The sequence below is a fragment of the Danio aesculapii genome, chromosome 13, assembly GCF_903798145.1.
Source record: "Danio aesculapii chromosome 13, fDanAes4.1, whole genome shotgun sequence".
Classification (NCBI taxonomy): domain Eukaryota; kingdom Metazoa; phylum Chordata; class Actinopteri; order Cypriniformes; family Danionidae; genus Danio; species Danio aesculapii.
Genome location: NC_079447.1, coordinates 29,803,017 through 29,829,627, shown reverse-complemented (window position 1 = coordinate 29,829,627; position 26,611 = coordinate 29,803,017). Strand labels below are relative to the sequence as shown.

Here is a 26,611-nt window from a genome sequence, read left to right as displayed (position 1 = left end):
CTCTGCAGAAATAGTCCTTGGTGTGTGTGGTTTTTTTTGGTGAAAATTTTGTGTAGTATATTTTATTTAAAGTGTAAATCATTCGTTCTGATCATTCAGAAGATTGGATTGTGAGGATTTTTAATTGTTTTTAATCACATGTAACAATGCAAAACAATTGGGTAACACTTTGTAATAACTGCACACTATGAATCATTTATTAAGCAATTAAATAGTTAATTCATCATTTGTTAAGAATTGGCTATACATTAAAGTATACACTAAAAGCAGGGTAACACTAGTTTAGGTCCCGATGCACAGTATTAACAAAGCATTTACTAACACTCCTTGCTTAATAAACTACTTGTTAGCTGTTTATTAATAGTTAGCAAGATAGAAGTTGGGTGTAGGTTTTGGGTAGGATTAGGGATGCCGAATAAGATCGTACTTTATAACTACTAATGAACAGTTAATAGCTTAATAATAGGCAGATAATAAACCAGTAGTAAACAGCATGAGCTTTGACCTAACCTAAAGTGTTACAGAATGCAGTTTATAAATACAGCTACAAATGCTGACTTATAAGCACAAATATAATGTGCTTAATTATTACATTTTCATAATTTGCTAATGATACATTTTTCATGATTAAATGAAGCATTGGGATATTTACAAACCAGTTAATTAAGAGTAGTTGGTTATTTTAAAGATCATTCAGAATAGGTAAGTAAATGATTAACAAACTATTCAAGTGAACATGCATACATCTTATTTTCCAGGCATATAGAAATGGTTTCTCTGTATGCCAATAAAAGCTTTATTACAACAAATTCCTACTGTTTTGTGAGGTCATCTAAAGTTAGGATTGTTTATGCTTTGTAAATCTCTTCTAAATGACAATTAAAAGCTCAGTTACATAAACAGAATAACAGTATTTCAAGTTACACAAATAAAACTGTACAACTGTATTAAATGAAAAATAAGTCTTTGCAGTCTTATCTAGAAATAAAAAAAAATTGTAATGTTTAAACATTGCTGAATAACAGGAGTGGCATAAAACATAAAATATGATAAAACAATAATATAATCATTTAACAATATGAAATAAAAACATTTCAGGGTTCTTTGTCATGTTTAAACTAGGGATCAGATCGTAAATCGGGCCCTGTCACACGGTTTCAGACTTGATTACCTCTTGATCAGGACTCAATATATACATACATATATATTTATATTTTCATCATTTTTAACACATCTATATTTATCTGGTGGCACAGAGTTAGACCTCTTTCTTGGCTTCACATAGAAACAGCAACCTGTGCGGCATGACATCACTTTATTGGTTAAATGCCGGCAAAGTAGAACACGGAAGCAGCTTGAAGCGCAAAGTGTGAGTATGTCTGCAGTCTGGAGGTATTATAAAGTTGATCATGACAATATTGCCATTGCCAACATTGTGAGATATGTTAACTTGCCATTGCAAGAGGTTGAAAGGAAAAGGCAACATTTAACACAACAAACCTGATAAGAAACCTCAAAAACAAACGTAGAACCTTGATTTGAAATTCTGTCTCGCCACTAATTCACAGAGAAAGCTCTGCCAACTCTTTATCGGAAGATTTCTGAAAAAACTACTTGTCCCTTTATAAGATACCCCATGTTTCGTTCACCACAGACATTTTCGTTCATCCATGGTACCCATGTCTCTACTAAACCTTTATGCATTATAGAAGTATCGGATCAGGTTTCGGTAGATAATCTAAATCAAATGACTCGGACTCGAACTCAGGGGCAAAAAAAAAATACTAATCAGGACATCCCACTAGGCATGGGCCGATATAAGATTCTGACGGTATGATAAGCCTGGATAAGAATATCATGGTACGTTTCACAGTATCACGGTTATTGTGATTACTGCTCTAAAATATATTCTTTTTAAATGTCTGGGTAAAAAACACAATATATTTTATTTTGAGAAACATTTAAAATATTTTGGAAGAGTAAACATGCCAGGCTAAATTACTTATTGACTTCTGCTGTCTTTTTTTTTTTTACAATTTAAAACAGCATCTTTGGATATCTTTTCTGCTAAAGATACTGCTGTCCTAAAAAACAAAACAAAAAAAGTAAATAAAAAATTATACACATACCTTAGGAACGATATTGCAGAAAATTTTGATGGTTTTAAAACCTTGACTTTTTCCAAACTGCCGTATACCTTGAAAATCTCGTCCAATGCCTAGTTTAAACTGTAAATAAATGATTCCTAGTGTACAGTTATTATAATGAAACCAATTGACATCATTGACAGAAGTATAGAATTGTGGATTTTTAATATTTAATGTTTATTTTTCTCGTTAAGTTGTTATACAACCTACATGATTTTACTCTAGATCTAATGGATGGTTTTGCATCATCATTACTTTGCCATCATGAGATCTTTATGCTCTGTTTCCTGTTCCTATGATTGCTGATATTATCATCACACTAAGCCATAAAGCTGGAAACAAATCCAATTCATGTTTCCTTCACTGTGTTTGGCTGGAATCTGTCTTACTGTCTGAGATCATGACGTTCAGAGGTAGTTCATATAACATCATCATTCAATCTCATTATCTGTGTATTCTGAACCTACCTCTTCCTCTCTCTTTCTCTCTTTTTGTCCTTCTTTTCCTTGTTGCCATATTTCTGTAGGACATTAGTCCAGAAGATGTAGATTTAGAGAATGAGCCTTGGTATAGATTCTTTTCTGAGATGGATTTTGGCAAAGCGGTAAGTTAGCAGTATTAAAGTGACCCATTTTTAATAAATAAAACTGCATGTCATCCTTTTTTTGTCCAGTACCCTATATATTTAGTTTAATGTCTGTATATAAAACATTCATGTGCCACTTTCTGTCTGTACTCACCTTTCATCTATGTTTTTATCCAGCCCATTGTAGCTCAGTGCATAGCAATACAAAAGCAATGGCACATTACAGTAGGTTTTTCTCATGCACTGAATTATAATGTTTCCAATAATAATGTGCATCATATTCACATGTTTTAAATTATTTGCATTATCTTCAAGTTGCATGAATGATCAGGGTTAGCATTGCAAGGCCAAAAATGTTTATTGAAGTGGTTTCATTCTTACCTTTTTTTTAATCTCCCTAAAAAACACTTGGTAATTTTCAATATATAAAAAGAGAATATATAATGCTAGAACCTACATGTAAAGGGCTAGCATATCCAATTATGACATTGACAATGCAAATATGCAACTAAGGAGGTTAACCCAGTGTTTAGAGTTGTGTGCAAAGTCAGATTTATATTTTCAGAAAATATTCAAAAGCATAATATTTAAACTTTTACTGCACTACTTTTCATAAATGTAGTAGACAAATATAGATAAAAATGTAGTAAAAAGTTATTGTGAACCAGATATATCTTCAACCATTTAAAGACGACAATGATGATGATAATAATAATAGGAGTTAAAATGATTTAAGGCCAATGGGTGCTTTTTTTGTAAAAATTTTGTATTTATCCCTTAGTAAATCTGCAATGAGTCCAAAGTGTTACAAAAATAAAACATTTTTACAATTTCAGGCCACCAGAAAACCATAATTTCTGTGCAGTTGTAATGTGACCAGTTGCTTGAAGTTGTTAAACATTTCAATGCTTTTTTAAGAACGACGTTACAGTATATGCGCTTTCTGAATTTACTAAAGTTCATAGTTTCTGCTAGTGATGCACGATTCTGGCTAAAATGAGAATCACAAATTTTTTTTGGCTTTAAAATCAAGATCATGATTTTCTCACGATTCTGTATATGTAAAAAAAAAGTTTAATATGAGTAGGCTGTTATTATTGTTATTTATCAAAAATATAGTAAAACAACAGTAATAATTTTAGGCTTATGTGTAGGTCTACTGTTGGTTAAAATGCTACATTTTAACTATATAAAATGTAGCATTTTAACCAACAGTAGACCTACACATAAGCCTAAAAGTATTACTGTTGACTTTGAATGGTGAACTTGAATAGACTTCAAATATGCCCTGTTTGTTCATGCACAGTGTACTGTAAAAGATGTAGGCTTCCACACAACTGATTCATGTTGTCCCAACACAAATTGATTAAGTTAACTTAACAAGTATTTATGATTCTGAAGTTGTATTTTTTTTTTGAGACATTTGCTTGTCATTTATCATTGACAACATTATTAGACCATTTTTTTCACTGTTAAAATTAGACATTTGTCATGATCAGATTCCCTCTTGCATTATATTCAACATTATATAGGCTAGAGTAGTTATGCGGACACAGTAAACATAAAGTTTCATGCACAACACTTTGTGTTCACTATGAAAGAAAAAAAACCCATATCAAATGCTTGTCGTAATCATAACTTTAAAATGCCATATGTTACTTTAAATGATGTTTGCACCATTTTTGCATTCACTGCTGAGTGTGCCTCGTGGCTGCCGTCACTGTGAGAAAAAAATACACACATGCAAATCAAATTACAGTGCAACTCTGAAACGATCGCTCTGTGCAACAAACTGAATGTTATTTACAACTTTATTAGATGTTATTCACAGCCTATGCAGGTTTTGTTCACTAAAGTAGCCATCATTGGTGGGCACACGCACATCCTCTCGGTAGTAAGCAAACAGCTCGCGGTCAGCTCAATTGTGATTTCGCGGCCACGAATACATCATTACATTAAGATAGAAATGACATTTTTGGATGAGTTATACCTTTTAAAAACAGTATGTGACACTTTCAATGCCATTTGGAGGTGTCCATGTTGCTGTGAAGACTTGTGTGACAGCCTTTATGCTTCTCTCCGGACCTTGAAAATATAATTGGCTGAATCGTAGAAAAGCTGAATTAAGATTGTGTGTAGGGTTGAATTGAGATCGCAAGCTTTTATCGATTAATCATGCAGCTTACGTTTCAGCTAAAGAATGATGTGAAAAACGGTGTCCAATATTCAGTTACTTACAAAATGCAATATCACCTCATGGGGCTTGGGTGTCACTTCGGACAATGACACTACATGTCAGTTAAAGCTGCTTTCATGTTTTTTTCGCATTGCAGCACAACTCTTTTACATCTCATACATATGCATACTATGTTTGGTGCTGATATCTTACTTTGTTTAAGAGTTATAGAAGGGAAAGTCAACTTTTTTAAGAAAAAACTTTTGGTACATCAGCCTCTTGAGTACATGACTATGCCACTTTGGTTCGGATTGGGTGAGATATGAGCGATTACACGATATATGCCACAGTAGCGCCTTCAACAGGCTAATTGGATCATCAGAGATGTGGCAGATAGGGTGGGTACTATACCATCGGGCAAAGTTTCAAGTCTGTACAAACATTTTGAACTTTGAACTTTTCTAACAATTACAACAGGGTAACAGGGTTTCAGCACTCTATGCCTGAGCCCCTAATAAGACAATACATACAAAAAAACAACAACATTAGAGCATAGTCAACAACAAGCAGGCAGCTTTTAAAAGATAAATCTGCCAGAGTCTGCCTGATTTTTATATGTTTAGAGCATTCTATAATTGTGGAGCTAAGACAGAGAAAGCCCTACAACCCAGTTTAAATTATATACAGGCTGCTGAAGAATATGTGACCCCCCCACCCATAGACCCTCATAACTCCCATAGACCCTCTTTTAAAGAAATCAAGAAAGTAGTTGAAAGTAAATAAAAGAAACAGGAATATGTCCCCCTTAAGATCCAAATGACCAAATGTGTGTTAATACCAGGTTACAATAGGCATATTTTTTTCATCTGACAGTCATTCTATGGTGCAGATCCCTTTGCGTAGGTTTTTTGTTTTTTTACACAGTGCCAGACTGAAAATGGGCAGCATACTGCGATGACGCAACTAGTTTTGTAAAGATAACAGTCTCAACATTGTCCAGACTGTTTCCCCTGAGTTTTACCTCGTCGCCTGTTTTCATCAGCGTTGCCGGGCAACATTGACTGAAATGTTGGCCTCTTCATCATCCGCTTATTGGTTGTCAGATTTGCTGCATCCATATAACATCCAGCGGCAATCTATCAGGTCATGGCGATTATGTTTTTGCAGTGTAAACTTTCTGAGTGACCTTGAGGCAGTAAGTCAGTAAAGCAGTGTAAAGTAGCGCTGGCGTGCTGTCAGGCCGTCACTGTGCTATCAGTGGCACAGAGTCTGTGCAGTGTTGTCATCAACTCAACACCTGTGAGTAAATAGCACATTTGTTCACACTTATTTGCTTAGAGACATGTACCATGATACACCCCAAGGTGATTAGGTTGCTTTTTTTTAGGAGCTCACTATGTCTTTTTTAGGAGCTCACTTCTAGGGTTTAAGTTATATACAGTAACTGAAAGACTCAATATTTTATGTGACACATAATATAATCAAACTTTGTCTTTTTTTTATATTTCATTTTAATTTTAGTTATTTAACGTGAAATGTTTACAAGACACATTTCCTTAGAAACAAATAAATAATCTTATGTTATCCTAACTTTAGTAATTTGGTTACGTGTGTGCCATTTTTAAAAATGTTTATGTAGTTTTAATAATTTTTTATTTATTTTAATACCTCAAGCTAAACTAAGAGGTTATCACACCATTTTCAACTGTAAAAATAAATTTTTGTGTGTTTTTGTTGTTCATTTCAACAACAAATTTGCTTCAGTTAATAGTCAGACCCCCTATTTTTTTTGCTGAATCCAACGCAAAATCTTGTCCTCCAAAATCCTTAATTAAACGCAAAAAAATCTCCAAAAAAAAAAAAAAATCATAAAATATTAAATTGCAAACCATATAATCACATTATATTCATTTCAGCTTGCAGTGAATTGTCTTACATGACGTATGGACGTTGCATAAGCAGCGCACATGATGTATTTCAGTGTCTTTTGAAAAATGATGTCTCACTTGCGCCTTCACATTACATGGAAGGGGCCTGAATTGTTTTGCAGCACCAATTCCCCCCCACCCCTACAACCACGACACCCCCCCTGCGGTTCTCACTTTCTTTCTTTCACAACAAAACCAAACCCCCCACCAAACCGGTCACTTACATTTTCACTTTTGAGTTGAGGGCAGTGTGATCGTTGATTGCCTAGAGCAGCAGTTCAGCTTGCTCTGGCCCTGGATGTTCATGAAATCGATAAATGATATCGTTTAACTCTTTCCCTGCAGTTAATGTGAGAAAATGCCTCAGAGTTTTACGGCAATCCGTGTTTAGGTGTATTACGGTAGGGGAAGCCCTAATGCATGTTCTATGTTTAAGGTACATGATGTTAGATGCTCCGGGGAGTGAAATCTGAGAGAGAGAAAGTAAGATCGTGGATAAAAATAAGAGTTATAAACCTTCCTTTGGCTTAATCCCTACTGTTTTACATCTGTTTTAGAGCTCTTGTCTTAGCAAGAGACCAAATATATATGTATAATATAATATTATATATGTATAATAATAATATTTATGTATATTTTTTATTGCAAAATTGTCCGCAAGTTTCTGGGAATTACCACCACAAAAATGTGTCGTTTTTATTGCAAACAATCACAAAATAAATTGTGAAAACTAGAGGGTCTGAATAGTTAATAGTTTGGGGTCACTCCCCTGATGAAGCTGAGACTAAGCCAAAGCAAAGCAAGTGAGTGAGTTTGGGGTCAGTCTTATTTCTTTATAAAAATTTGATCTTTTATTAACCAAGAATGCATTCAATGAATATTAGATAAAGTGACAGTAAAGGCATTTACATTGTTGTAAAAATTGCCATTTATAACTTAGCTTTGGTAAGCATACATTTTTTTTTTGTTTACATTAAAAATAATCTGGTTGAAATTGAAATTAGAGCTGGGCGATTTGTCCTGAATCAAAATCTTGATTAATTGAACATTTTAACTCGACTATGATTAATGAAGGATTTTTTTTTTTTTTTTTTTTTTTGCTCTCATAGTTTACAGACAAGTTTGTACAGTAAATATGCACACAAATTACAAGTGAGAGTTTTTTAAGGGTGCATTTCATAATTTTAAAATAATTAACGGAAACACACACTATTTACTATCTGTGATTATTTATTGAACATCAACGTTGAACAACTGAAATTAAAACACATTGTCCAAAACCAACAGTCACTTTTTCTTGTAAAAAAGTGAAAATAAATAACAAAATAAATTGTCTTTCATATTATAAGTAGAAAATAAGCAGTATCTCTTCTAAATAAAATAACTCTTGTATATCCTGTAAATAATATTTTACACAGTGCGTTTCTTGCATCTTCTGTAAACAAATATTTGAATGTAAATAATAATTTTATTGTAATAGAAAATATGCCGTCTCAAAGCATCTGGGGTGCATTTTCCAATCATTAACATTTTTTGAAAGATGCGCAGGTATGTGACCGCGCAAAGGCTGCACTAGACCATACTCGTGCATTTGATGCAGAAGTATAAATCAGCCTTAACAGAGCGGGGTCACGTGACTCCACACACAGTAGGAAGAGTAATTGAAAAAATTGACCTGGAAAAATTAGATTGATTATAGCTTCTGAAAGTCTATTTTTATTACTTTTCGATGAATCGCGCTGCCCTAATCGAAATACACCTTGCAAAATAACATGTACAGATCTTCAGACGAAAAAGTGATTATTCAGCAATTGACCCAGCCTACTACTCATATCCATGCATGTCTCTTGTATGAATGGAATGCATGACAAATCTCTAGAAATTGATCTTCCTTAAGGGAAACCAAACTCTTGCTTATATGAGTCACTGAGTCACAGGCAACATTCCGGTAGTTACACTCATGACACAAGCTGATACAATGTTCCTCTCTCCCGATTTCCTACTTTACAGATAAAAGTCCCTTGAAATCTCTTTTGAGAATCTGCTGTTGCAGCACAGCCTTACTGTGTCAATGATGCAATGCATAAATACTGAAATATTACTAGTTTCGAAAGCCTTCATGTAATTAGTTTCAGTCTAAAATCCATCATCGAACTATGCCATAAATGTCTGTAAGTGAATCTGTGGAAAAATATAGTGACAAAAAAAGAAAAGAAAGAAACAAGGTCTTACTAGCACGGTCTGAAACGTCATTAAAAGTAGCTACTAAAAATAAAGCATTCTTTCATGCGCTCTTTCCTAATGTTGGGGTCAGAAGGAAGTCAATGCAAAGATTTTTCCAGAACGTAGTTTTTCCACAGCTTAGTATTGCACAGAGTCTTGTTTTCTTTAGAACAAATTGATCAGTTGATCCTTTTCGGTGGAGTTTATTCACACTATTACATAACAAATTGGCTCATTTGACCACGTTTGGCTAGATTTGCTTTGATATAAGCTGGTTTTAAGCTAATCTGAGAGTTTTGGGTTCTGTTTTTGAGCGATCTTTTTAATGTCAAAAGATAAAGCACATTTTGATCTCTCAATTCATGAACTCTTCAATTCTAAGAACTGTGAGATTAAGGTCACCAGCAATGGACTTGTTGAGCTTGTTTACTCTTGACTGGGGCCAGCTTGAAGTTGCGTGTGTATGTGTCTGTTAGAAGTGGGACGAAGGTTATTGGAGACTGCATGTGACCCGACTTCCTCAGCGATTGACATGCCAAACTCTATGACTGTGACATATGTACGGTCAGCCCGTCTCCTACAGATCCTGAGTTTACCATCATGTGGAATCGTACACATGTAAAGTAAATATTCGGTATGTGTTTGTTCAGTTCTGCTCAGATCAGACAACAGCATTCCTGTGTAGTAGTTGTGCTTTAGATATAACAGAAAGAGAAAAAAGTGTATGAGAAGTTGGGCTTTTATAAATGGACACATACAGTAAGCTACATTTGTTCGGCAGCCTCACTCACATTGTAAGCTATTTATATAACAGAAAAGTTGTAAATTTTCTTGAGTCATCTCCTGCACCTGTTAGGAAACTAGCACATGAAAATGAGACAAACATTATTAACGCACTGTTCCACTGACTAGCCTTAACAATCAGTGGAAAGGAATTTACACCCTAGGAAATACTGTGGTAAACAACTCTTGATCTGTTTATTGTGGGCTCTCATTTAGAGGAGAAGATGGAACTGTGAGGAATAGAGAAATCTATTTAATTTAATAAAAAAATGTTCTTTACTTATTTTCATGTGTCATCATAAAAATAAAATGTATATTTTATTTTATTTTATGTCTTCGTTATTTTCCTTTTTGTAATCATAAATATCAAAATTTAATTTAATAAAATTTTATCTTATTTTAAAAAATATTTAATATTTATTTAATTTAAATTTGTAATCATTATAAACATCAAATCTTTATTTATTTTATTTAATTTAATTTATTTTAACATATTTTATGCCTTCTTTACTTTCCTTTCATATAATTATCATAAATGCCAATTTTTTTTTTTTTATTTATTTAAGAAAAAAAATTATGGTTATTTAATTTTAATTTGTAATCATTATAAACATTAAGGGTGTAACGGATCACTGTTGATCACAACCCACGATTCCGAACGCACGTGACCCGCGGATTCACATCGCTTGTATGAAAGCATTTTGGCTTCCCTTTAAAATATAACGATGACAGAAAGAGTTGTGGTTGGACGTTAATGCTTTCGGCTTTTAATTTAAGGTGTTTTCTGTCACTGCTTGTTTAGCCTGCATTAATGCATTCAGTGCAAAACTGCACAATTAGACATTAAAAGATCGTGATCTCAACTCAAACCCGTGTAACATGAACAGAAAATGATAATGATTTGCATATGTTTATTAATCCTTCAAAGCGCTGCATTCAAATCTGCATCGAGAGAGATCCAGTTTTTACACTCTTTCAGTTAGTTACAAACGATTAAATAACACATAAGTACTGGGAGAACAGTTTATAGTTCAGATATAAACACTGATGTTTATGGTAAAGATTAAAATCACCGTTTAATGAAACAAGACGCTGGTGAATGTTTGACGCTGGTGAAAGCAATTGTGTAACCAACAGATGGCTACAAACATACATCAAAATTATGTCACTGAATAGGTTTTCAAAAAGAATACACCTACAGTATAATAAAACATGAAGTTTTATGTGTGAATTGTTGAATCATTAATTGAAAATAAATATGATATAAGATGTTAGATTTCTATATTTAGCATTATCAGCAACAGTAGCAAAGATCATATTTCGTATTGAATAGTTTTCTTTTTTCAGCTGGTTCTTTATTGATTTTTATTTTTTATTAAAATTACAGGTTTTTAGCTCTGCTTGTTAAAAGCAATGCTTTTGCAGTAATATTTTTTGTATAAATAGAAAGCAAGTGATATTTGTCGTCTCCTTTTTTGCTGATCCGAAAAATTTTCCGATCCGTGACTCAAAAACCTTAAAGTGATCCGAACTGCAGATTTGTTACACCACTAATAAACATCAAATCTTTATTTATTTTATTTTATTTTATTTTATTTTATTTTATTTTATTTTATTTTATTTTATTTTATTTTATTTTATTTTATTTTATTTTATTTTATTTTATTTTATTTTATTTCATTTTATTTTATAACCTTCAAAAAAACTTTTTTATTTTATTTTATTTTATTTTATTTTATTTTATTTTATTTTATTTTATTTTATTTTATTTTATTTTATTTAGCCTTTATTCCTTTCATATAATCGTCATAAATGTCAAATTAAATTAAATTAAATTAAATTAAATTTAATTTAATTTAATTTAATTTAATTTAATTTAATTTAATTTAATTTAATTTAATTTAATTTAATTTAATTTAATTTAATTTAATTTAATTTAATTTTTTAATTCAATTTAATTTAATAAAAAATATTTATTTAATTTGACTTTTTAATTATAAACATCAAATCTTTATTTTATTTCATATTATTTTAGCATTTTTCAGAATAACTTCTTTTGTGTCCTTGAGATGAAAGAAAGTCATACATGTTGATGTGTAAATGTTGACAGGACTTGCATTATTGAGTGAACAGTGCCTTTTAAGGGTGCATTCATGCAAATTCACCAAATTTAGTGTTGTATTTTTCATTATGTATTTATAGAACTACATAATAAACTTATGCCCTACATAACCCTGATGTGACAAATAGACAAGTACCAGACGAGACGGTGGGACATTCTCAAGCAGCACTGCCTCAACTTTATTACCCTCAAGACTGAGATGTCATTTCCTTCATTTAAATGCCTTATAAGAGAAATGCTATTTTGGTTAGCCCTTCAGATAACGTAAGGCTTTGAAACCGAATCCCCTGTGACATACAGCGAACGTCACTTTCTCCCACCGTCTCCACAGGTCATGTCAAGAATGTCAAGTACTCGGCTTAAATCTCACTTATAACAGTCTGACATCAATGTGGAGGATGTTTGTGAGTCAGTTTCCTGTTAACTTAAGAGCCATTCAGTCCTCTTCACAGTTAAGAATAAACAATCATTTAAAAAATCTATTTACAGCTTTTATTTATGGCTATGCATCTTTAAAGAGAGTTAATTATGGCTTTCTGGCTTTTTATAAAGAGTTTTTACAGTTTATTGTAAAGAAAACAACAGAAACTCAGTTTTAAGTGTTTTTTTTTTTTGTCATATTTCATCAATTTGTTTACAAAGATTTTAGTTATATCCCTTATTTTTAAAGCTCATTTTTTCAAAATGGCTTTTTTCTTCAGAACTGAACCATAAATCTTCACTTTAGCAGCACTTACAAACATCAAACTTCACAGTTTTATTAATATCTTTATTCTAAAGGTATTTACAGAGACTTTTGTTTAATCATAATATGCTTAATAATATAAAACATTTAAACAATATATTAAATATTAAATAAATAAATAAAAAATATATTATATACACATATTCATTGCTCTTCAGAGTGTTTTCTGAACCAATGAATAATTTTAATGACAAAAAAGATGTAAAAGACTAGTTTCAAAAAATGATTTAATTAATTTGTTATTGTTTTGAAATATCAGTACAGTTTTATGTTATTACAGCAGCCAGAAATTCATCAGTGTTAGATATATCTGGGTGTCTAAAGAGCTGAATAAGTAATAATGAGGGGCAAAAAATGCTTAAAAAATTATTATTAAAAATGCATTTATGGATAACAGCTATCAGCTATAGAGTATGGTTTTGTTATTTAATTTGTGCTTTAATTTTGTATATATTTGGGCCATAAAAGAATAGTTCACCTAAAAATAAGAATTCGGCATCATTTACTCAAATTTCCCTTTCATTCTAATGCCACAAAAAAAGGAAACGAGACTTTTGAACATAACTCCATCCAGTGTTCAAGGCTATGTCATTATTAAGTTGTACTGTAAGCTGTACCTTATTGCTAATATGTGTTTACCGAAGCTTTTAGTTAAGTATACCCTGTTTAAGTCATACTTTCGGTCTGGTCTAGAGCACCCTTAGCTCTATATCTTTTTTTTTTTTTTGCTTTACATCTAAGTCTATGAATATAACTATTTTAGTTGTACAGTATATACACTCAGTGTTTAATTAGGCTACATTAAAGAGTTATCAAAAGACAGCATCTCCACAGACTTATTTAAATGTGCATACAGTATTTCATCTTGGAAAAATCGAGTCCTCTGGCTACCAAGCTGCAATAATAATAAAAAAATTATAAAATAAATAATAATAATAATAATAATAATAATAATAATAATAATAATAATAATAATAATAACAATAACAATAATAGCTGACAGCTTGCTCTCTGCAACTCTCACATGGTCGCCCACTGAAGATTAGCAGGGCTGCACCCGGTCAGTTCCTGGATGGGAGACCACATGGGAAAGCTAGGTTGCTGCCGGACGTGGTGTTAGTGAGGTCAGCGGGGGGCACTCAACCTGCGGTCTGTGTGGGCCCTAACGCCTCAGTATATTGATCGGGACTTTATACTGCTCAGTGAGCACCGTTTTTCGGATGAGACGTTAAACTGAGGTCCTGACATCCCAGGATGTCCTTCAAAAAAGAGTAGGGGTTTAACCCCAGCTTCCTGGCCAAATTTGCCCACTGGCTTCTGTCCATCATGGCCTCCTAACCATCCCAATAGCATAATTGGCTTCATCACTCTGTCTCCTCTTCACCAATTAGCTGGTGTGTGGTGTGGGGTCTAACACAATATGGCCGCCGTCACGTCATCCAAGTGGATGTTGCACACTGGAGATAGATCGATGAGGAGATTTCCCCCCCAAAAAATGTGTAAAGCGCTTTGAGTGTCCTTAAAAAGTGCTATATAAACATAAGGAATTATTATTATTATTATTAATAATGATAACACAGCTTTTAGGCGTTGCTTGACTTTGTTGAAACAAACACAGCAGAGATCATCAGCCCCGAAATCCAGCTTCTTACGGCTCCTCTCTCTGTTTTTTCCGCTATATAGGCTACATATGTCATTTTTAGAGCATTATTATCACAAACAAAATGCTAAATATTTCAATACAAGTAAGAATTTCAGTCAAATTTAATTCATGCATTATTAAAATCCCATATCCCACTGTGGCAAGAATTTAAAAGCAAATGGGAGAAAGTCAGATTTCTCTGATGATGGATCGAGGCTTGAGAGTAAGATGTATAAAATCTGTATAGACAGTATTAAATGTTTCAGCTTTCAAAGAGAACATGACAAAACATCTAAAGTAAATTTAAAGCATGGTCCCCATTTAAATATGAATGCAATACCCTACATTTAATAGCATCTCCCTGATGAGTTAAAAAAAATAGAACATAAATATTGTGCAAGAGCAAAACAGATTGGGATTAAGTAAACAGTTTCTCGCAGTTTCAACATCCAAATCAAACAATTCAGCAGCACCTGCATGGACAGCACCACACAACGTCTTATTGAAGAACTTAAGCAACTTCTTTAAGTTAGAGTTTGAGGAACACAGCAAGAAATGCTATACCTTTAGATATGATGAGTGTTCGTAGCCTGATAAGAGACAACGTTATCCAGAAAACACAGCCCAGATTTATTATTCTAGAAATGTAAGGGGATTAGTGTAAATTTAATTATACAATGCTTATTTGCATATCTAAACATTTTTAGAAAACTTGTAATACAAAAAATCTTTGCAATTCTTAATGTAATCAATCAACCTGTGAGTTAATTTGCCTGACTTTATTCTATACTCACTTCACCTGCAGTATCTTGCCTTAAAACTCTTTTCAGAAGTTTTGTGTACTCAATAATGCCAGAAACAGTGGTCATATGTCTTCTAATTCCATAATTTCACTTTCTTATCATCTCATCTCAACAGCTCCATCACACTAAGGTATTGTCCTGGCTGTCACAATGATTTAGATTAAGATGCGTGCCACTTAAGATAAGGCTTTCATGCATGTTTCCTGTTTGCTTTTCCCCGTAATCTGTGCCAAGTCTCGTGCGAAAGCCTCTTGGGATGCTGTGCTGGCTGTTTTCTTTAAAGGGAAAAAATGGAAAAAAGGAACCAAAATACTAATGGCCACTTTTGCACACGTAATAGTGGTTTGTTATGTCACTGGGTGTTCCTCGGGAAACAAAACTTCTAGAACATGACGCTGTATAAATAGAGCGATATTCAAACACAAAGCCTGTGTTCACTGGCGAAGGTTATTCGTGATCCTCTTTACCCCAGCAACCGATGGGATGAACATGTTGCGGTCAGGAGTTGAACTTTTCCTCTGTGGGTCACCAGAGGGGGCTGTGGGGGGCTGGCATGCATGTGGCATTTTTCTGAAGGCTGGGATTGTGCAATCGTATTTGCAAACACCACTTGTGCTTTTTTTTTGTCCTTTGGTGGTGTGCTGCCATGCTATATTTACCATCTGTGACGTGCAGTTGGGGAAAAGCAACAGAAACAGCGGCCTAAAATTAGACGTCTCTAAACCATTCGAAATGCGAGGGGGAGTACAAGCCGTCCCGGTGAATGGCTCTCTCTGATCTGCCATAGAGTTGCTGCCCGGCAATAACAGACACTATCCTTATTGGCTCAGGGCACACAGGGCTGGTTAATTGTAGTCTGGAACTGATTACAAATTACATATGTTAGATTCCACGATTTAGGCAAAGTATTTAGACTACTTTTTGATTGCTTCTAGATTAAGAAAACAATATTAAAAAAATAGAAAACTTCAAAGGTTTCCCAACTAGAGTTTGAGGTTTTTATTGTGAGTTGTGAAAACTGTAAAAAGGTTCCTTTCTGTTCTTTTTAAGGGGTGAAAAGAAGTTTAGAATTCATGGGCTGTAGTATACACCACTGTGCCACCCATGCAGTTAAGAGGATGTGTGTAAATATGAAATATGTTATTATTTGCATATGTATATGAATATGTAACATCTTTGTCCAGTTTTTTTCTCATATCAGTGAGAAAAGACTATTTAAGAAAGCATCTGATAATAGTGATGTGAGTATATATATCAAATATGCACTTTAGCACTCCAGTCAAGTTAATTCAAGTAGTTTATATTTTCTGTACATAGCAATTTTTTTAAATAATAGATTGCTTTATCCATTATACATAAATCATAACTTTTAACACACACACACACCTTTAGAAATCACTCTTATATTTATTATTATTATTATTATTATTATTACTATTATTCTTATCATTATTATTAATGGTAATAGAAATAAAAGCAATAATGACTGGAGTACTAATTTAATTTGAAACTACATACAATAAGAAAGCAGTTATTTAAATTTTTAATGAATATTTAACAATTCAACTTTTTTTTTTTTTTTACATTTAATAAATGCCGCCTTGATGAACAGAATAATTTTCTTAAAAAAAAAATAAAACGGAAAAAAACAGACCTCAAACTTTTGACTGGCAGTGTATATACGTATTGAAAATGCACTTTGGCACTCCAGTCATGTTACTTCAAGTAGTATATATTTCATGTAATGGATTGCTTTATCTCTTAAACACAAGTTCTAAAAGTGGCAAAATATGTCAAATATATTATTGTTTTGTAATTTTTATTAAAATATCTGGATAGCTTTATGTTATTACAGCAATTAAAAATCCATCTGTGATAGATATACAGGTCTGGGTCACTAAAGACTTGAAAATATAATAATGAGTAGCAATAAATGTGAATTTTTGGGTTACAGTAAGCAGCATTACAGTATTAAACCTAAAAGAAAACAAGTTAGTCTATATTGCTTTCAACTCATACTATAAAGCAGCTCTTCAGTGTTTATGTTTATACTAGTAGACATTTGACCTTGAATAACCAAACAGAGAAAATGAGCCAGAGGAGATTTACAATTCATAGCCACACACACCTATTATACTGTATATAACCACAGACCAATGCAATTCAAAAGTGTTTTCTATTTAAAGCAAGCTTAAACAATCTCCAAAACAACTTCGATTTAGTTTGATTTTCTTAATTTGTTTGTTCTTTAATTTCATACATATTTTACAAAGGGGTAGTTCACACAAAAATGATAATGTACTTACTATTTACTCATCATCAAGTGGCTCTTACTTCTGTTGCCACTGAAGAAAATATAAGACATAGTTTTTAACTACTTGTAGGTTAGAAAATTTATATAGTGGGCCATCCATAGGGTTTCTTTAAAAATAATATGTGAATAATGTGCATTATAGCCACAATCTGATTATGAGCATTTAAAACCGTAATCCAATGACAGGAATTTATATTTCCTGATCCCTTATTACATAATCCTCATTCAGTTACTACATACATTATGTGAACTTCCTTTGCTATGCTATTAATATCACCCCTGTGATTTTTGTACATCATGTCCGATTTGTCGCTCGTGATACCCTCAATATATATGTGTGTAAATCTATTTGAGCGTCCGTCTTGGTCTGCCCATGTAATTTGGCCCGCTTCCTGCACCAGCTGGTTAATTGTCTCCCTGTCTGGCCGGCCAGTAATGAGAGTGACTCAATAGCAGACAAAAGAGAGCCTCGACGAGAGACGGCAGCCGATTGGTGGAAGCACTGACAGCCCCCTCCCAAAATGGGCGCCCCTCACATCCCCTGCTAATCCCACCCCTCACTCCCTGTCGCTTGTTTTCCCCGCTAACTTGCATGCAGGCCAAAATACTTGCTTACTTGTCCACGCTACGCTTCGTCCGGAGGACCTAAGAGTTTCAGAGCTTTGGAGGCAGCAGACGTTCGCAAGCCTGACTGACTAATGCGCCTTCTCCCTTTCCAGCTGCCAGAGAGTCAAGCCTTTGGAGCTATCAATGACTTCTTTGTTTGGTTTGTTGCAGAGTGCCCCCTCTTTCAGCCCCCTGGAAACATCCTCCGACCTACAGCAATAGTAAGTCTATACTCATTTGTTTTTTCTCTCTCTCCCTCTCACATATGCTCCTCTCCACCATTTTCTGACGCCCTTGTTACATGTGGGTGTGTGTTTGTGTGTGAGTCTTGCTCTCCCGCATGTATTCTCAGACAGAGCTGTCACAGGGGCTCTGGAGATTTCCCTCGTTTCCTTTTGCTGTTTCCTGAACGACCATTTGCAATGCTGGCTGTCCTGTCGATGTGTTCGTGTGATGTATGTATGTGTGTGTGTTCGTGGTCATGGAGAGTGTGATGATTTGTTTTGTTCTAAGACTGGTGGCTGAAAATAAGACCTGGATGTCTTTTTATGAGAGATAAGGGACCTTGTACCTCCACCCATTCTGTGAGCAGAAATCCCCCAATTCTTAGCGTGCTCCTTGTGAAAGTGAATTTAGTTATTGACAGTTTATCCTGCAGATTTGATATTTAGTGTGGTCGCACCTTCACAACATTGATGTGAAAATGATATTATGTCTTTATAATTGAAGACCTGTTTAAATAAATAAAAAGATCTAGCTTTATTTTCAAATATTTATGTCTTTTTATAATTTAATATAATTTACCACCATAAAAACTTTTATTTGTTTACATTTATTTGTTATGCAAATTATTTTATCCTGTAACTTACGAGTGATTCTTTTTTAGGAGACAATTACACTGAAAAGTAGATATTTTGTGAAATTGTAACATAAGTATAATAGTAATAATAATAATAATAATAATAATAATAATAATAATAATAATAATAATAATAATAATAAAAAGGATGGTAACTCTTTATTTTGATGGTCTATTTGAGTATCAGTAGACTGTCTGCTTAATATCTGTTGAGACTGCTCCTTAAACAGACATTTAACTGACTATAAGAAACTTAGCAAAAACATGTCAACTTACACTAACCCTAAGCCCAACCTAACAGTCTACTTATAATCTAATGAGAATTAGATGGCGTGTAGATGCAATGTAACAAACGGACCATCAAAATAAAGTATGACCATAATAATAATTATAATTATAACAATTCCATAATAATATAAGAAACCACAAAATAAGAATTCAGGAAACTTCTATTTATAATTATTAATTTGTATTATATTTTTTTATTAGGGATGTCCTGATCAGGTTTACGAGCGATTTTGAGTATCTACCAATACCGAAACGCGATCCGATACTTTTAAAATACATAAAAAAAAAAGATTTAAGGAAGAGCAAAGAAACAGATACAGGATGTTCCTTATTTTTTATTTGATTCATCTTATTTTAACATTCAACAACTCTGTTAACAAACTGAGCACTTCTGTGAGGTAGCTTAAACAATCAAGTAATAAATAACATCAATTCTAAATATATACAAATACAAATAGCACTGCAACTTTAAATGCCCAGCAGGCATGTAAACAATAAATAAATAAATAAATAAAAGTGCCACAGTGGGAGACTATTTCTCCTGCATCCAACGGGTTAATTACGACAACTGATAAACTGCTTAATATCTAATATACAGATTGTAATATATGGTCTTGTTAGGACCAAGAGATGTTCATCAATATTGACTTTACCTGAACATGACTGACAATAAAGGTTTTGGATCATTGCTGTACATTATAAATAAAAAGGCATTTAACCAATAGAGTCCCTGCAACAAAGTGATGTCATGCCACACTCTGTGCCACCTCATAACTATGGATGTGTTAAAAAATAATGAGGATACATATATATATATATATATATATATATATATATATATAGTACATACATATATATTCGATTCCGATCGAGTCTGAAACTGTGTGATCGGGCTGATTTCCGATCACGTGATCGGATCTGAACATCCCTATTTTTTATAATTTGTCACACATCGTTACATGGATACTCCAAATAGTGCATTGTGCCTGTGGGTAAAACATTTTGATCTTAATGTTAATATTTGCTTAAAAAAAACATCTGAAATATCAAGCAAAGCATGCCCAACAAAAATAGAATCAATTTAATGTCATGGAAGCCTACTTTAAAAGCATTCTTAAGGGGGGAAAAACTAGGAATTTGAACATTAAACAAATATATTCATTAGTTAAATCAGTTTAACATTTTTCCCTGTTTTCTTCGCCAAAAATGTACCGGTAAAACATACAAATGAGCATGTAAATGAGCAAATAAATCTTCAGTGGTATTTTCATTTCTCTTAACAATCCGCCGCAAATGCTTTCAGCCTAGCGGACTTCTCAGTGGTGCGAAGATATTTTTAATGTTTGGATGTGGAGTTTATTGTTTTATCAAAAGCCACATGGTTCAGTTATAAACCAGGAGGCCAACTAGTGTTCAGCCAAAACACTAAACCAAAAATATGCTCTCATGACTTTAGGAATGTCTGCGAGACAAACCCAAAGTAAGTATATAACCCTGAGAGAAACATAGTTCTGCTTTATGGCAAGCAGATCCTGGAGCCGGACAGCATGAGAACACTTTGCTCAGCTTTAGTAATGGTCAGATAAATCTGGTAAGACCATCAGTTGTCAGGCAGCTGCTCAGGTTCGTGAGTTTGGAGCCAGCAGGGTCTGGAATGACGTGAGCTCACCTCACACCGCTCCGCCGGAAAGCATCCCATACATCCCAGGAGTGATGTCATTCATCTACGCTTTATTACATGTGCAGTGTGATGGAATAATCCATAAAGAACAGTGTCTTGTACATGTTGTTGAATAATGGCTGTTTTATTGTTTCCAAATGTGAAAAGGTAGGAAAGTATGCTAATGCCTTTAAGATTTTATTGGCATGTTAAGTAGTAACTTTTAATATGATTCCATGTGAATCAGAGCGCTGATGTATGGGAGTATTGTCTGCGAATGTTTGTCATGGTTAAAATTCCCTCCAAAATTACTTGTGAGTTATTTGTGTTAACCAGTAAATTTAAGTTTTGTTGGACTTTTTTCCGGTCTGGTTTCGAGGCTTTATTCAGACAGTGGAACTTAGAAATAATAAAAAAGTTCCAAAAGTGTGTGATCCCACTGAAGAACCATTTTAGTTCCCCAAAGAATGTTTTAGAAACTATAAGAAACATGCTTTTCTTAGCTAAAATAACTTTATAACAATCTAAAGAACCCTATTTTATTTAAAAACATTAAAATGTAAAGTTTGGTTGTTAAATGTTCTTCAAAGTAACAGCCATGACAATCATTTTGAAAGTTTAGACTAATTTTAAACAACTAGCACTGTAATCTGAGCTGTTATTAACATAGCAATATATATATACATATATATACTTTACTTTGTATACATATGATACAAAGTAAAGTATCATATTGTTAAATAAGCTTGACATGCTATCATTTTTCTTATATCAACATACAGCAGCTGTAAAAGTTGTGACTAAAGACTGACTAGAGCTCGTAACATGGGAAGACCTGACAAAAGAAAACTTACTGTAGTTGTGCATCCCTAAATAACTCCTTTATGGCTTCCTGTGAGCACACAGTGAGGAATGGCTACATGTGGAAAGCTTCAGCATGTTTTTTAAAGGATGCCACACAGGCCCCTCAGGAATGTTGTGATAAGGGCCAGAGCAGCTGGTGCTGTCTCATCTATATCAAAGAGCAAACACAGGCTGACTTAAAACCCCCAAGACTAATAAATAATAATAATAAGAATAAGAATAAAAAGAAAAATAATAGCAGTAGTAGTTTTTTGTTGTTGTTTTTTGATATTTAAAATATTAATAACATTTTAAGCAGGTTTAGTCTGGTTTGACTAGTGTTTAAGTCTTAATTTAAAAAGTCATTTATTTTGTCCACATTTGTAAAATTAAATAAACCATTTTATTCAGGGGTGCTCAAACTTGGTTCTGGAGGTGTTCTGCAAAGTTTAGGTCCAACTTTCTTCAACACAGCCAGTGTTGCCAGATTAGGCGATTTCCCGCCAATTGAGCAGTTTTGAATTTAATTGTCCGGGTAAAAATTAGGTGAGCATAGGTGAGTTGACACAATTTGGGCAGTTTTGAAACAAAAATTTTATATGCAACTTAAAACATAACTGTGTGCTCCATTCAGTTAATAGTGACCAGTGCATAGTGCAAATCACGTGGGCCCATCCGTAAGAGGAGGGGAAGGAAAGTTCAAAATTTGTTTCAAAATATCAAAATCTGACTCCCCTTCAGTGCCTGCAGTTAAACTCACATTGGTTTATCGTGACACTTTTATCTATCATTTTTTCCGCAATTGACCGTAAGAACAAGAAAAATTGTTGTTTGATTGACAAGCAGCACCTAGTTATGCTCAAAATAATTTAAAACACCAAATGGGATGAATTTATACCCCATTTTGAAAGTAAAACATACTCTAATAGGTAGTATAATCTACACAAGAAGTGCAGTGTGTGGATGAGAGGTGGTGTTTCAATGTGATCTGGTTATGTTGTGGTTCTGTGGCTGCTGGTGTTGGTTGTTGTATGGTTAACAATGGTTATGGTTATAACAGTTAAAGTAACTAGAATAATTTTGATGTAAATAAATTAAAGTTAAACTAAATTGTAATCTAATATTTTGGGCGTTTTTTAAAGTTAGGGTGGGTTTTGGACTGCTTTTGGGCTGGAAAAACCTAGAACGAGTTTGATCAGCTGGTTCAGGTGTGTCTAATTGGGGTAGGAGCTAAACTCTGCATGACACCAACCCTCCACGACTGAGTATGGGCATTTCTGATTTTCAATCCCCTGAGACCTTCAAACTATCTCCAAATCAAGATAGTTTTAAATGGAATCTGAGAGCTCCCTCATCCTCCATAGACTGGATAGGTCCTGAACAAAGAAACATTGTTAGAACATTCTATTGGCAAACAAAGTTGTTCTTAGAGTTTTTTTTACAGAATTTTCATTTTTGGGTGAATAGATCTTTTAAGTTTATAAACATTTTTAAAGAAAAAACAAATCAAAAACATAAAATATCTACAGTATGTGAGTAACGATAGTAATAAAGATGATGATGATAATAATAGTAATAATAATAATAATAATAATAATACTACTAGTAATTATTATTATTATTATTATTATAATTATTATTATTATAATTATAGTAATTTATGATTAGTTGTGCTGAAGTAAATCAGTTTTAATACTTATATTTAAATATTATTGTATACATTATTTGACATATTTTAAGGTACAGAGTTTCTGTCTGCTTATAATGACAAGCAGTGTTCTGTAAATACGACACTGCCCTAGCATTCTGTTCTTCTCAGCCATGTCGCGTGAGGATGATGATTTATGCAAGTCTCTATTTGTGCTCAGCTCATCCTGTAAAGCGAGTGACGGTGAAGCGGAGAAGAAGGACAGCTCGTCCGGCAGCGGGCCGGCAGCTCCAGAATGTGAACGACACATTTACAAGAGCGTCCTGGAGGGCGGCGATATCCCACTGCAGGGCCTGAGAGCGCTAAACAAACGCCACCCCAGCACTTCTTCCAAAGGTACGCTTCCAGTCCGTTCTTTGAGAATCAGTTTCGAAATGAGTTTGAAGGAAATCTGGCCTCTTCCTCATCAGCATTTCCCACATTCTTTCCTTCACAGCACCACACAAATAACACAGCTCATTTGTCTTTCTGTGTTTTGTTAAAGCTGGCAATTTTTCCACAGTTGACATGTAACAGATGTCCGGTTTGACCTTTAGTCATTCTCTCCGTACCGGTTCGGCTCAGTTGGGTGTCTGGCCATTTTAGAAGTGGGCCGTGGTGTGGACAGTGGGGAAAGGTTTAGATGGATGTAGAGTTTAATATGGGGATCTGATGGCAGAGCAGTCATCAGGGGTGGTCAGGTATGAGCGGGTCAGCTGTCACACTGAGGTCAGAACAGGAATGCTAGCACATTTGACCTGAGGCGGGTCAGCAGGGGGAGATGACGACTGTATCTGTTAATAGTTAACGTGACCCACATGTTTAGACCGGGGCTTTTGTTGACCACTCTGTTCTTTTTTTAAACTCTTGCTTCTGTCTGCTTTGAATTTCCAAGACGACATGTTTTCGCATGCAGAACATACGATGCACACTTGTGTCTTGTTGTTGAGGCATTTGTGACATTTTACAAAGTTATGTTTGTGAATCGTAATAAAATATGAAGTTGGATTGCAAAGCAGGGTTCTTTTAATACTTGAAGAATTTCTTTGATTTATTTTAATAATTAGTACTGTTTTTATGTTTTTAAAGGGATCTCAGCAAGCATTTTTTGTTTTTAAAAGATGTCTAATAGATGTCTAATAGACGTCTAAACATGGTCGTCTTGGCTAAAACAAGGCTAAATTTGGGCTGTCAGTGAAAATCTAATAGACGTCCAAGAACAGGCCAAAACTAGACTATCAATATAAACAGAAATGAATGACTACACATATAAAGTCTGTCTAATCTGTCTATTTGACGACTGGTCTAGTTTTAGGCTATTCTTAGGTGTCTATTAGATTTTCACTGTCAACCCAAGTTTAGCCTTGTTTTAGCACAGCTGTCTACTTTTAAATGTCTATTAGATGTCTATTAAACACAAAATTGTTTGCTGGGATAGTTCACCCAAAAATTTACTCACTATTTATTCTCCCTCAGATGGTTTCTAATCAAGTTTTTTTATTCTGTTGAACACTAAAGAAGATTTTTCTTTAGTAAGAAAAGCTGTAGAAAGCTGAAAACCTGTAAATCACATATATTAAAGGAAAAATAAATACTATTGAATTCAGTGATTATAGGTTTACAGCTTTCTTCAAAATATCTTCTTTTGTAATCAGAAGAAAGACAGTTTTGGAACAAGTAAAAGGCGAATAAATGATGATAGTATTTTCAGTTTTGTGTGAACTATTCATTTAGATATTTTTTTTATTATAGAAATGTGATTTCATTATTGTGAACTGACATGACCTGAAGATGTTTTTCAGATGTGATTAATCGATAATCCAAATTGGTCATCAAGTGGTTGATGTCCTGAAACCAATATTTTCTATTATGTACTTGGGACAACAACTGTTTTAGCCAATGAAAACTTATTCCAAGATGTAAAAATGCTTACCTATAAAGTAAATATGTCTTTTTCATCATAACTACAATAAAGCCACAGAAGCAGACTCAAGCATGTAGATGTTGCTCTCGTTTTGCAAAGGGTGCCTCTTTTGCAGAGCTGTTTTAAATGTGATGTCATAACTTACAAAATATTGGTCTCAAGACATCGACCACTTTGTGCAATTTTGGTAATATACTGTAAATAACTATTACAGTTCTGTTTGTAATTCCTGAGGATAGCTGTACATACTTCACAGCACACTAGAGGCTCTTTTGGTGAGAAATCCCAAGACTTATGGAGCACTCTAGTTGTGCTAACATGCGCTTATAGGCAATTTGGGAGTAGGTGTCTGTCTTGGATCAGTTTTGGGGAGTTTTTGAGAGGTTAAAGGGGAAAATATTGGCTCATTTAGATTTTCACAGTATGAAACTTAAATGGAAATGTATAGTAAATGCTACATGCACTTTCATGTCTCTTTAATGCATAAAGAGGTTACTGAGCTGGTGACATGCAGGAAGTATTATGACATGCATGTTGCAAAATAGGCTTTAATTTGAAGTTTAGTGGCATTTCATGTCATTGTAAGTTAAAACAAAATGTTACTTTTCCTGATTTTCCTATACCACTTCTTATGTGCCAGAAGTAAAATCCATTATATAAACTACCTTCACCTTGAAGTGTTAAAATGTTTACAAGATGCACGATTTAATATAAAGATTTCAGTCTGAATCAGGTCAATAAATTATTTCAAACAAACCTTTTTTACATGCTGTTCTTTTAAGAGTAAGTAATGTTTATTTTGCGTTCCATGTGTTCCTTTTAATGTTCAGTTTTTTTATATCTATATATTTATCCAATACATATTTAGTTAACATTTTTGTAGCTTGTGTTTTTGTTACTAAAAAATTTAGAATGAATGTTTAGTTTCCACGCTAAATAGGGTAAATACCAGATGTACTGGCACGATGTTTTCCCCCCAAACCTGTTAATCACAAACCCCACCTAACAGCTGGCTTTTTGGTCTATCAGGTAGCCAACTGTCAAGAAAAGGTCAGACTTGTAGATTCAGTTCACAGATAGTGGTTACAAGTAAAGCTGTTGTTTATCAGGATGTGCAGCATTGCTTAAGTAAAGTTAGGATGTAGCTTTGGGCTTAGTTTTGTTCCAGAGTTTAAATCAAAACTGATTGACATGAAAATCTATAAATTGGCTGTGTGATGGGGCTTGCACCTAACGTGTTTGAAAAAAAAAAGTACTGCCCTTAAGCTTCAGTAG

At 33.7% G+C, this 26,611-nt stretch overlaps 1 protein-coding gene across 7 annotated transcripts in view; it reads left to right on the top strand.

Annotated features, from left to right (window-relative positions):
* Window positions 1–26,611, top strand: part of LOC130239623 (sorbin and SH3 domain-containing protein 1) — a 94,832-nt gene that overhangs the window by 46,575 nt on the left and 21,646 nt on the right. For 3 of the 7 annotated variants that reach the window (XM_056470899.1, XM_056470893.1, XM_056470898.1), the window contains 4 exons: window positions 2,674–2,751; window positions 15,271–15,285; window positions 18,247–18,296; window positions 23,594–23,769. In XM_056470899.1, the coding sequence (XP_056326874.1) occupies window positions 2,674–2,751; window positions 15,271–15,285; window positions 18,247–18,296; window positions 23,594–23,769 (319 nt within the window). The remainder of the gene's footprint in view (window positions 1–2,673; window positions 2,752–15,270; window positions 15,286–18,246; window positions 18,297–23,593; window positions 23,770–26,611) is intronic. The other 4 variants (XM_056470900.1, XM_056470894.1, XM_056470895.1 and 1 more) reach the window with 3 other exon arrangements.